At 46.6% G+C, this 12,782-nt stretch overlaps 1 protein-coding gene across 1 annotated transcript in view; it reads left to right on the top strand.

Moving 5' to 3' along the window:
• SERHL2 (serine hydrolase like 2) overlaps nucleotides 1-12,782 on the top strand; it is a 309,035-nt gene that overhangs the window by 206,881 nt on the left and 89,372 nt on the right. Inside the window, exons 10-11 of the mRNA XM_063940393.1 lie at nucleotides 5,863-5,897; nucleotides 6,320-6,396. Coding sequence (XP_063796463.1) covers nucleotides 5,863-5,897; nucleotides 6,320-6,396 — 112 coding nt within the window. The remainder of the gene's footprint in view (nucleotides 1-5,862; nucleotides 5,898-6,319; nucleotides 6,397-12,782) is intronic.

The following is a 12,782-nucleotide window of genomic DNA, read 5'->3' on the forward strand; positions in this document are numbered from 1 at the left end:
CGTACCCAAGGATGGATGAATGATGCTTTGATGTGAAGTCAATCACTGTTATATCTGATCCCCCGTTTGCTGCTCACACTTCACCCAAACGGTCCAGATCCTCCCAGATGCACTCAAAGTGGATGTATATATGGGAAGAAAAGCTCCATATAGTGTGATAACGTAAAATAAATATGTCGAATAAAATGGATATTATAAAGACTCTCACCATCCAGTAAAAGTTTTAAGGCACAAAATGGGTCTCTTAAATATAGAACAATGGTCGCTGTCAATGGCTTTAAATCCTCATCATCCTGAGAGTTAGGGTTCTCCCCGATATGCATATAAAAGATGTTTCAAAGGCAAGTGAACAGAAGATGGCCAGGCGTCCCCAGGAATCGCCGTCAAACAAGCAGGTAAGTCGTTCCAGTCACCGCCCAGTACCTCCACCAACGCGTTTCGATAACTGGCTGTTATCTTTCTCAAGGTTGAGAAAGATAACAGCCAGTTATCGAAACGCGTTGGTGGAGGTACTGGGCGGTGACTGGAACGACTTACCTGCTTGTTTGACGGCGATTCCTGGGGACGCCTGGCCATCTTCTGTTAACTTGCCTTTGAAACATCTTTTGTATGCATATCGGGGAGAACCCTAACTCTCAGGATGATGAGGATTTAAAGCCATTGACAGCGACCATTGTTCTATATGTAAGAGACCCATTTTGTGCCTTAAAACTTTTACTGGATGGTGAGAGTCTTTATAATATCCATTTTATTCGACAAATTTATTTTACGTTATCACACTATATGGAGCTTTTCTTCCCATATATACATCAACTTTGAGTGCATCTGGGAGGATCTGGACCGTTTGGGTGAAGTGTGAGCAGCAAATGGGGGATCAGATATAACAGTGATTGACTTCACATCAAAGCATCATTCATCCATCCTTGGGTACGAGTCCAACTTTATTGTGTTAACATCACTAAAAATCAGTGATACAGTATTATGCTATGTGTACATTTTTATTTCTCTTTAAGAGTCGCGTGTTCATCTTACAATCCAGCTAAACACGACCAGTGAATCTAGCGCCCCAGATACCATTGGTAACCTTTTTCTGCCATTGAAATATCCCCTTCCAATGCATCAGCCCAGGCAGCCACTGCTTTTGCCATTCAGGCTGAAGCCATGGCTGGTCTAATGATTGCCCCAGATGGGGAAAAATGTTTTTTTAGAAAACCATCCACTCTCCTATCCGTGACATCATTTAATGATGTTGAAGGTAGAGGTAATGTAGATTTTTGCACTAATTGAATTACATGCGTATCTACTTTGGGTGCCACCTCCCTTTTTAAACAGTCCCCAACTGTAAGAGGATAATTGGAATTCCACTTTCTTGGAATTCTAAATTTCCTACTGGGCATAGCCCAAGCCTCTGCCATAATTTCCGTCAGCTGTTCTGACCCAGGAAACTCAGTCCTAACTGTTTTGGGATGTTTAAGCACAGGTGCCTTGGATTTGAACACAGGCTCTGCTGATTCTTCTAAGGATAGAATGGCTTTCATTGCCTTAATTAACTCAGATATGTCCACTGAGCTGAGATTTTCCTCCTCATCTTCGTATGCAGAACCAGAGTGTAATGAGTCTTCATCCTCCAATGAATCCTCATCTGAAACATGTGTAGACTGTGAAGATGTTGTTTCATGTCTATGTAACCTATGCCTGCTACAGAAGTTGGAATTATCTGCTTAGCTATACTGGATAATGTCTGTGCAAACGTAGCCCATGGGTGTTCTTGCACCTGTGTCTGCCTTGGATTTTTCAAGAGACTTTGGCGAAAGCTAAAACAATTTACACACAAACCATTCTGAACCAAATCCTGAGAGGTTAACCCAGCTTTGTAAGACAAACATGACATGTTTGTTGGTGTTGTTGTGAGTGTATTTTCCTCACCCTTGCCGCTCTTAGACATGATAAATAATCACACACTTGCACAGTGTATGACACAATTTGTGACTAGACACTTAAAATTTTGTTAGTGACGTACAATACAACCCTACCCTGCTTTGCACCAGCATTGAGGATCAGAATAGACAAAAAAACCTGACAGAATTATAGTAAAGTCAGCAATCACACTTGCAATCAGTCACAGGTTATACATTAGTATAATAAGCAATATGAGCACATAATCAACTACAAATACATTTCAAGTATGTAGGAGAAACATATATTACTGTATTACCTTATATAGGATTTAACCGTATTCAGACGCTTAGCGAAAGAGAACAACAGTAATAATTATCAGACTCATATGCATTAGGCACTTATCCAACTATTCATACTCAAAAGGTAGATAGAGACTAGGGGGTATATTCAATATGTGTCGAATCGATTCCGACATTCATTTGTCGGAATGGATCCAACAAGGGCTGTTCAATGAAAGGCCAAATCCGACTGTCGGATTTGATCCAAATCTGACTGTCAGATTTAGCCATTCCCGGTGTCTTGCCCTGCTGCTGCTGTCAGCAGCTGCTGGGTGCGCTGACAGCGGGGGGCGGGGGCAGCTGACAGCGGCGGGCGGCGTGGGTAGCTGACAGCGGCGGGGGGGGGGCGGCAGGGGGGGAAGTGACAGCAGTGGGGGGAGCTGATAGCGGTGGGGGAGCTGGCGGCGGAAAGACATGTCTGCGGTGGGAGGATGCGCTGCCGGGAGTTAGGAGCCTGACCGGGGGGGCACCCTGCTCAATCTGACTTTTTTAAAGTCAGATTGAGATTGTCGGAAAGGGGACCAAAACCTGTTGGATTTGGCCCCGTTATCGGCAGAAGCACGCGGATCGGCGCCTATTCCGCCGATCCACGTGTTTTCAGTCAAGTCAGGAATTCCCGACTTGTCGTACAAAAACTGCCCTCTTTGAATAGGTCAGAACCCCTTCCAACAGAAATCTATCGGTAGCTGCCGTCTTTCCGACAAGACGGCAACTTCCGACAGCTATTGAGTACAGCCCTTACTGCTGTATTACCCGTGCTCATACAGTGGGATACAGGGAGACTCACCCCGCTTCAAGGACCAGTCAATACGTTTGCGAACGCTGAGTGGATCCAGACGCTAATAGTATACACAACCGCTCCGTGAGCCTACAGTGAACACAGACGCCCAAGTGAACACTGACGCACCAGCCACACAGACGCCTATGCTGCGACTGGGTCCCCTTAGATACACAGCGTCTCAGACGGAAGTGGGAAAACAGTTCATGGCGGGAGACTCTGAGGAAACTGGTCATGATCCGGGGGGAGGGGCGACCGGGGGAGCATCTGACTCACCACTGCTGACATCAACCCTAGGGATTGCAGCCTCCTACTACCTCTGGAGCCTATGATCCCTAAGGCCTAGTGCTGGTGCACCAGTCTCCTCTCAAAAATAGTGCGGCTGTGCTCGCGTTCCCCCTCTAAGCGGAACCGATGCCTTACCTTCTCCCCGTGCTCTGGCCACAGCCTGGTAACGTCTGCTGGACTGCTAGTATATCCGACACAAACGTCCGCCGAAACAGCACTGTACTTGTGGGTAAGCGTTGTCACGACCCAGCGGGGAGTTGTTGGAGCGACTCTAAGGTACGAATAAGTCTCTATTTGGAAAGATCTCTCAAGAAAAATAGTAAGACTATAAAAATAAAATAAGAAAGCTTAGGGCTGCTAAAAAACAGCAGCCCTCTTGACCACGGTTCGGCTCCTGCCGCACCAAACAAAAAACTGATTTGCCTGAGCCAGGAGGCTGGGATATATAGACCGGCCCATTGCATGCTGGGAGGCTGAAAGCTTTAACCATTTGGTGCAAATCCGCTGTCGCGTCATATCCCAATGTTATCCTGTGGATAACCTGTGGACCCTGCAGGAGAAAAACTCACTCAATTTGTCACAGGTGCTGCTGGAAGTCTTTATCAGCGCATGCGCAGACTGTAAGTGCCAGTCAAAGCACCCACAAGAGGATAGTGGACTTCGCCATACAGTTCAGTTAACACTCTGCCTCTTCGGCAACTGCTTTTATGAGACATGTCGTCAGAAAGTGGTCCTGCTTCACCTCAATAATAGACAAAGCAGGTCCACACATTTACCGATTGTTACACACCTTTTAATTTATCTTCCCCTGGGTCTGCATCTGTATACGAAGCACAATGACACTTAATGAGAAAAAAAGCCATGGCTGCTGCATCGTAGCACTTTGTGTAGAAATTCTGACTCATTTGCACACTGATATGTGTCGCATATCAAATTAATCAGTGCAGTCTCATGAATTTATTTTTTATTACATGACGTTGTGACTAAGACGCAAATTTGATTGATAAACTTGCCGAGTCGCATGGGTCCTGGCGCATCAAGAAAGATTGTTTGGTGTGACTACAGCAACAGTGTATGAGAAAACATCTGTAGCCCATATTTATATTTTTGGCTAAAATACATGATTATATACCAAGTATTTTGTGCCAACTGGATGTAGTCCATAATTAGCACTTGGAAGGTCATTCAGACCCAGCTACTGATGCGGGCCCACAGCGCAGTTTGCCAGTGGCAGCAAACTGCGCATGCGCAGTGGCTGTGCGGACACACACATTGCAGTGTGATTGACTGCGGCATGCGTATTCGGGGCATCAACGTGGCTTGGGGGGGTGGGCATGGCGAATGGGGGCAAGCCATGACCATTTTTGAGACATCACGCAGCAGCTCCGATTTAAAAAAAAAAAGCCAGATGACTGCCCTAGGTGCCATGGGTCAACCTTAGTTCTGATGTGTCCGCAATTAGATTGCAGATGCATCGGAAGACGGCATCACACATGCTAAATGGCCTAGCCCTGTGCTGGGCGGCCCTCAGCATGTGCAGAGATGAACGCAGTATCGTACACAACCTTTTTTTATTTTATTTTTTATTTATGGCATGAAAGTCTGATTTGAAAAATGTATTTTATTTCGTTGTCAAATCTTATTTCTATGTTCTCCTTGTAACACACGTTTAGGTGTCAGTTGTCATTTTAAAACAATAAAAAACAAAACTCTGACATGAGGAATGTGTGTTATAGTTCATGCGGATTGGGTAGGCGTTACTGGCGGCTGGGATCCCGGTGGTTAGCATCCCGATGCCGAGATTCCAGTCCCAGAATGCCGGCGGGGGAGTGATGGTGGGGGCGAGCGCAACAAGCCCCTTGCGGGCACGGTGGCGAGCTGCGCTCGCCACAGGTTCTATTCCCACTCTATGGGTGGCATGGACACCCACAAGTAGAAATAGTCCCTTGTAGTCGGCATGCCGTCTGTCGGGATTTGCAGGGGTCGGGATGTAGATGGAGGTATAGTGCCGGTCAAATAACTACATCCTGTTCATTCAATGATGACCGTTATGAAAAGTGCACAAAACTTATTAGGCAAACATGTTTTTGTTTATTTTTAAATTCAGTGGGGGAGATTCAATTGTTTGAAAAGTCAGTTGGGTGTCTGTTTTTTCCTATCTAATAGACAGGACAAAATAGACACCCAACCAACTTTTCAAACATTTGAATTCCCCCCTATGGGTGGTATTCAATTCTTTTCACCCCCTTCCACACACCTTCTGTTTCTGCTGACGAGTGTGGTATTATAATTTCAGCTCGCTACCCCTGGGGTAGCGAGGCGCCCTAACCCTTTACACAGCTAAACCTGATTACAATGGGTGCGATATGCGCGATAATGGGGATCACTTTAAAAAGGAGATTGAGCGTGATATATCATTTGAATACCACCCTATATGTCAATTAGTGAATTAAAAAATGTGGTTATAATTACTTATTGAGCATACAAACTTATTCATGCTGCATTATTCAGATTTTTGCTGATAATGAGACAGCCATCTATTTTTCCCCTCTACTATAGGTGTGATTTTCAGCCGGGATATAAGGATCACTGTGGTAAGACCTTTGCTAAATTTTTAAATATATATTTAAACAGCAATATCAATTGTTAGTTATGTTGGCAACGTAAATGATCACAACAAAATACTAACTGACAGTGATGAAAGTTTTTTTTTCTTACATTATTGATCATGAACATCACACATTTGTGATGTCTGCAAAGACGTATCGAGCGGCCGATTGTTAAGTGCGTATGCTTACCTAAACGGCTGCTCTGTTGGCATGACGGGCAGTCAGTGGATATGTCTGTGGATTGTGCACCATACCTTAGACACTGTGGAAGGAGCAGGTTCTCCTGATAGCACAGAGTAATGATGGAGAGTATAATGAATATAGTATATCTGATATTAAACTGATTGTGGGGTAAAACACCTGTACATGGAGCAATGTGCTTACATCTACCTTTGTATATTTTTCAGAATAATTCAGCACCTCTATCAATTGAGCAGTGTTTGCAGATCATGAAGGACATTCAGGCTGAAGTCCATATTATAATGTGAGTTTCATGTTCATTATTTGTGTGTGTGTGGGGAGGTATTGTGCAGCTGGTTTTCATATTCATTGTCTGTACACATTACTATCTTCTTGCCACCTAAAGAACTCTTATATTTAATTGATAAAGTACACACATTACACATCAATTTACACAGAATATTTATATATCTGTGCTAAACCACTGGTCCGTTGATTATTCCAGGACAGAAAGATTAGTCCCCCACGCATCACATTCGGAGTGCCACTGAATACTGTTATGCATTCTGGATTTTGCTGAACCCTGTTCTGGACAATGGAACTAGGGAATCATTATTTCAAAGACAAGTTTGATCTGCACATTTAGTATTCTAAATTGCTCAATTAATTTTTTGTAGAACGTTTTTTTTTTACCATTTTAAATAACAACTTGAAAATATATATTTCTTAGTCGCCCATGGGATACACTGGAAACCATGGGTATAGGGTGAGTGGAGGAGTCTGGTCACCAAAGAATTAAAGCTTTATCTCAGCAGAACAGGCTCCACCTCCCCTATACCCCACCTCTGCATGTAGCAGCCAGTTTTTTCTTTGGTGCACTAAGAGCTGGACACTGCCTTCAGAGCCACTAAAGTTATTGTTTTTTTTAAATCATTTTTATTGTAATTTTTCAGACACAGCCTGTAACATGGCAGTTAGGAGCTGGTTGGTTGGTACTTTATCACCATGCAATTTATAACTCTCAAATGCTTGATAAATCTGGGCCTATATCGGGTGGACAGTGATGCAGCTGGTATTGTCTCCCATCAAATGCTCAGAGACCACATTCTGACAGCTAGCGACCTGGCTACCAGATCAGTGTGCCTGCCAATCCCTGGGCACACAGTAGAGATACCAGTGGCTGGAGCAAAAGGGATGAGGTAAAAGGCTTCCCGCAGCGATCATCCGCTGGTTCACAGTGGTGATCCCTTGGCGGAACTGGCTAAGCATGTACCCAGTCTTTTCTGTGGCCACGCTAGACCTCCAGGAACAGTACTGAAACCGAGGAGCTCCATGCGGCACAAACAGGTTCCTGCAGGTCAGCCCAGGGGGAGGAGCGTTGTATTGGTTAACTCCCACCCCACCCTTTGACGCACCCCCTGCCCTATGCTGCCCTCCAAAAGCACCCCTCTCTCCTCCTCCTCCAGAGATGCTGGTCAACCATCTTGCTCTTCAAGACTGCTAGCTCCGCAGAGCGGGACACTGCTTCTGCCTCCCCTATAATTCCCACCCCCTGGTGCCAGATTATATTCCTCCTATCTCACCTGTTGTTGATGATAATGGAAGTTTAAGCTTTCCTGTGGAGCACATTCTGACTTTTTCTGTTCGACAGTTTTTTATTGCTCTACCTTTACTACTGCATTTCTACAGGGTATATCATACTACTACACTCTCTTACATAGGCCTTGGGTCCTTGTATGGCTTATGTCCCCCCCCTGTAACTTTCAAAGTATGCCCAAAATGGCTGCCTCATCTTGTATGCTTGTGGATGGGGTGAAGAATACATGGATCTGACGTGTTGGGACACTACGTCTAATGTTAGGTTGCTCCAACCACCCCATTTTGTGTCATCTCTTCTAGGTGTGACCTATTCCACCCAGGGTAATCATGCAGCACACACCTTACCTTTTGTGGGTGGAATATACAACCCATGGAAGTTGTTTACCCAAATTGTCTGCACCAACCCTGCATTATGCTTGTTGTGCTCTCTAGGATATCCTTGTACTATTTACATTCCGAGTTGTTCGCTCGTTGCCTATTTTCGCTATACTGCGATTAGTCGCTTACTGCGCATGCGCAAGGTTCGCAGAGCGCATGCGCTTAGTTATTTTACACAAAAGTTAGTTATTTTACTCACGGCATAACAAAGCTTTTTCATCGTTCTGCTGATCGGTGAGTGATTGACAGGAAGTGGGTGTTTCTGGGTGGAAACTGACCGTTTTGTGGGAGTGTTCAGGGAAAAACGCGGGAGTGGCTGGAGAAACGGGGGAGTGTCTGACCGAATGCTGAGTGTGTTTGTGACGTCAAACCAGGAACTGACTAAACTGATCGCAATGTAGGAGTAAGTCTTGAGCTACTCAGAAACTGCTAAGAATTTTCTATTCGCAATTCTGCTAATCTTTCGCTCGCAATTCTGCTATTCTAAGATACACTCCCACAGGGCGGCGGCTTAGCGTGTGCAATGCTGCTAAAAGCAGCTAGCGAGCGAACAACTCGGAATGAGGGCCTATGTACCATGTTTGAAGTCTGTAAAGCAACTTTGAGTACTACAGGAAAAAAGCGATTTATAACTAAAATTTTATATATATCTATATCTATATATATCTATATATATTTCTCTTACGTCCTAGAGGATGCTAGGGACTCCGTAAGGACCATGGGGAACAGACGGGCTCCGCAGCAGACATGGGCACTAAAAAGAACTTTAGACATGGGTGTGCACTGGCTCCTCCCTCTATGCCCCTCCTCCAGACCTCAGTTTGATACTGTGCCCAGAGGAGACTGGGTGCACTACAGGGAGCTCTCCTGAGTTTCCCTGAAAGAAAGTATTTTGTTAGGTTTTTTATTTTCAGGGAGCCTGCTGGCAACAGGCTCCCTGCATCGTGGGACTGAGGAGAGAGAAGCAGACCTACTTAAATGCTAGGCTCTGCTTCTTATGCTACTGGACACCATTAGCTCCAGAGGGAGTCGGAACGCAGGTCTCTCCTAGCAGTTCGTCCCGGAGCCGCGCCGCCGTCCTCCTCACAGAGCCGGAAGATGGAAGCCTGGTGAGTATAAGAAGATAGAAGACTTCAGAGGCGGCAGAAGACTTCAGATCTTCACAGAGGTAACGCGCTCCCACACACAACAACACACGGCAGGCACTGATGGGTGCAGGGCACAGGGGGGACGCCCCGGGCAGCAATTTTACACCTCTAGGACTGACAAAAGTATATATATATAGGCTGAGGGCTGTATATAGGTATCCCCCGCCAGTTTTTGAAAAAATCGAGCGGGACCGAAGCCCGCCGCTGAGGGGGCGGAGCTTGATCCCTCAGCACTAACCAGTGCCATTTTCTCCACAGCACACCGCTGAGAAGCTGGCTCCCCGGACTCTCCCCTGCTGAACACGGTGACAGAGGGTTTTAAAGAAGGGGGGGGCACATATTTGGCGCAGTGAATATATACATATATAAAAGCGCTGTATATCTCTGCGAATATTTTCCAGGGTCCTTGGCGCTGGGTGTATGCTGGCATACTCTCTCTCTGTCTCTCCAAGGGGCCTTGTGGGGGAATTGTCTCCAGATTAGAGATTTCCCTGAGTGTGTGGGGTGTCAGTACGTGTGTGTCGGCATGTCTGAAGCGGAAGGCTCTTCTAGGGAGGAGGTGGAGCAAATGTGTGGTGTCTCCGTCGGCAACGCCGACACCTGACTGGTTGAATATGTGGAATGTTTTAAATGCAAATGTGAATTTATTACACAAAAGGTTGGACAAAGCTGAGTCCAGGGAAGGTTCAGGGAGTCCAGCTCTGCCTTTCACTATGTCGCAGGGACCTTCGGGGTCTCAAATGCGCCCACTATCCCAAGTAGTAGACACTGATACCGACACGGATTCTGACTCCAGTGTCGACTATGATGATGCGAAGTTGCAGCCAAAATTGGCTGAAAGTATTCATTATATGATTATTGCAATAAAAGATGTGTTGCATATCACAGATGACCCCTCTGTACCTGACATGAGGGTCCACATGTTTAAAGAAAAGAAGCCTGAGGTTACTTTTCCCCCTTCACATGAGCTAAATGAGTTGTTTGAAAGGGCTTGGGAAACTCCAGACAAGAAACTGCAGATTCCCAAAAGGATTCTTATGGCGTATCCTTTCCCGGCTAAGGACAGGATACGGTGGGAATCTTCCCCAAGGGTGGACAAAGCGTTGACACGCTTATCCAAAAAGGTAGCGCTGCCATCTCAAGATACCGCGGCCCTCAAAGATCCTGCTGATCGCAGGCAGGAGACTACCTTGAAGTCAATTTACACACATACTGGTACATTACTCAGACCGGCCATAGCGTCGGCTTGGGTTTGTAGCGCTGTTGCAGCGTGGACAGATACCTTATCTGCTGATATTGATACGCTGGATAAGGAAACCATTTGATTGACCTTGGGTCATATTAAGGATGCAGTCGTATATATGAGAGATGCTCAGAGAGACGTTGGCCTACTGGGTCCAGAGCCTACGGTATGGCGATTTCTGCTAGGCGAGCCCTGTGGACCCAACAATGGACGGGTGATGCCGACTCGAAGAGGCATATGGAGGTTATGCCTTACAAGGGTGAGGAATTGTTTGGGGAAGGTCTCATGGACCTGGTTTCCACAGCTACTGCAGGTAAATCAACTTTTTTGCCTTATGTTTCCTCACAGCCTAAGAAAACGCCACATTATCAGATGCAGTCCTTTCGGTCGCATAAATCCAAGAGAGTACGGGGATCTTCCTTTCTTGCCAGAGGTAAGGGTAAGGGGAAAAAGCTGCCAACTACAGCTAGTTCCCAGGAGCAGAAGTCCTCCCCGGCTTCTACTAAATCCACCGCATGTCTTCGACTTTTCAGCCACATCTGGGTTCAATCACAGGTGGATCCCTGGGCAATAGACATTGTTTGCCAGGGCTACAAGCTGGAATTCGAAGAGGTGCCTCCTCGCTGGTTTTTCATTTCGGCCCTACCTGCTTCTTCCCCAGAGAGGGAGGTAGTTTTAAATGCAATTCAAAAATTGTGTCTTCAACAAGTGGTGGTCAAAGTTCCCCTGCTTCAGCAGGGGATGGGGTATTACTCAACCCTGTTTGTGGTCCCGAAACCGGACGGTTCAGTCAGACCCATTCTGAATTTAAAGTCCTTAAACCTATACTTAAAAAGGTTAAAGTTCAAGATGGAATCACTCAGAGCGGTCATCGCCAGCCTGGAGGGGGGGGGGGGATTATATGGTGTCCCTGGACATAAAGGATGCATACCTTCATGTCCCCATATATCCGCCTCATCAGGCGTTCCTGAGATTTGCTGTACAGGATTGTCATTACCAATTTCAGACGTTGCCGTTTGGGCTTTCCACGGCCCCGAGGATTTTCACCAAGGTAATGGCGGAAATGATGGTGCTCCTGCGCAAGCAGGGAGTCACAATTATCCCGTACTTGGACGATCTCCTAATAAAAGCGAGATCAAGAGAGCAGTTGCTAAACAGCGTATCACTCTCCCTGAGGGTGTTGCAGCAGCACGGCTGGATTCTCAATCTCCCGAAGTCACAGTTGGTTCCAACGACCCGGTTGCCTTTCTTAGGCATGATTCTGGATACAGACCAGAAAAGGGTTTTTCTCCCGAGGGAAAAGGCCCAAGAACTCCTGAACTTGGTCAGGGACCTCTTGAAGCCAAAAAGGGTGTCGGTGCATCGCTGCACTCGAGTTCTGGGAAAGATGGTGGCGTCTTACGAGGCCATTCCATTCGGCAGGTTCCATGCAAGGACTTTTCAGTGGGACCTTCTGGACCAGTGGTCCGGGTCGCATCTACAGATTCATCAGATGATCAGCCTGTCCCCCAGGGCCAGGGTATCTCTCCTGTGGTGGCTGCAGAGTGCTCACCTTCTAGAGGGTCGCAGGTTCGGCATTCAGGACTGGGTTCTGATAACCACGGACGCGAGCCTCCGAGGATGGGGAGCAGTCACACAGGGAAGAAACTTCCAAGGGCTATGGTCAAGCCAGGAGGCTTGTCTACACGTCAACGTACTGGAATTAAGGGCCATATACAACGGCCTTCGTCAAGTGGAGAATATGCTTCGCGACCTACCGGTTCTGATTCAGTCAGACAACATCACCGCAGTGGCTCATATAAACCGTCAAGGCGGAACAAAGAGCAATGGAGGAAGCCACCAGGATTCTTCGCTGGGGCGGAAAATCATGTAAGCGCTCTGACAGCAGTCTTCATTCCGGGTGTGGACAACTGGGAAGCGGACTTCCTCAGCAGACACGATCTACATCCAGGAGAGTGGGGACTTCATCAGGAAGTCTTCGCAGAGATTGCAAGTCAGTGGGGACTACCTCAAATAGACATGATGGTGTCACACCTCAACAAGAAACTTCCGAGGTATTGCGCCAGGTCAAGGGACCCTCAGGCGGTAGCAGTGGACGCCCTGGTGACACCGTGGGTGTTCCAGTTGGTCTATGTGTTCCCTCCTCTTCCTCTCATTTCCAAGATATTGAGAATCATAAGACGAAGAGGAGTACAGACAATTCTCATTGTTCCAGATTGGCCTCGAAGGGCCTGGTATCCGGATCTGCAGGAAATGCTCACAGAAGATCCGTGGCCTCTTCCTCTCAGAGAGGACCTGTTGCAACAGGGGCCCTGTCTGTTC

The sequence above is a fragment of the Pseudophryne corroboree genome, chromosome 9 (assembly GCF_028390025.1).
Source record: "Pseudophryne corroboree isolate aPseCor3 chromosome 9, aPseCor3.hap2, whole genome shotgun sequence".
In the NCBI taxonomy this organism is placed as follows: domain Eukaryota; kingdom Metazoa; phylum Chordata; class Amphibia; order Anura; family Myobatrachidae; genus Pseudophryne; species Pseudophryne corroboree.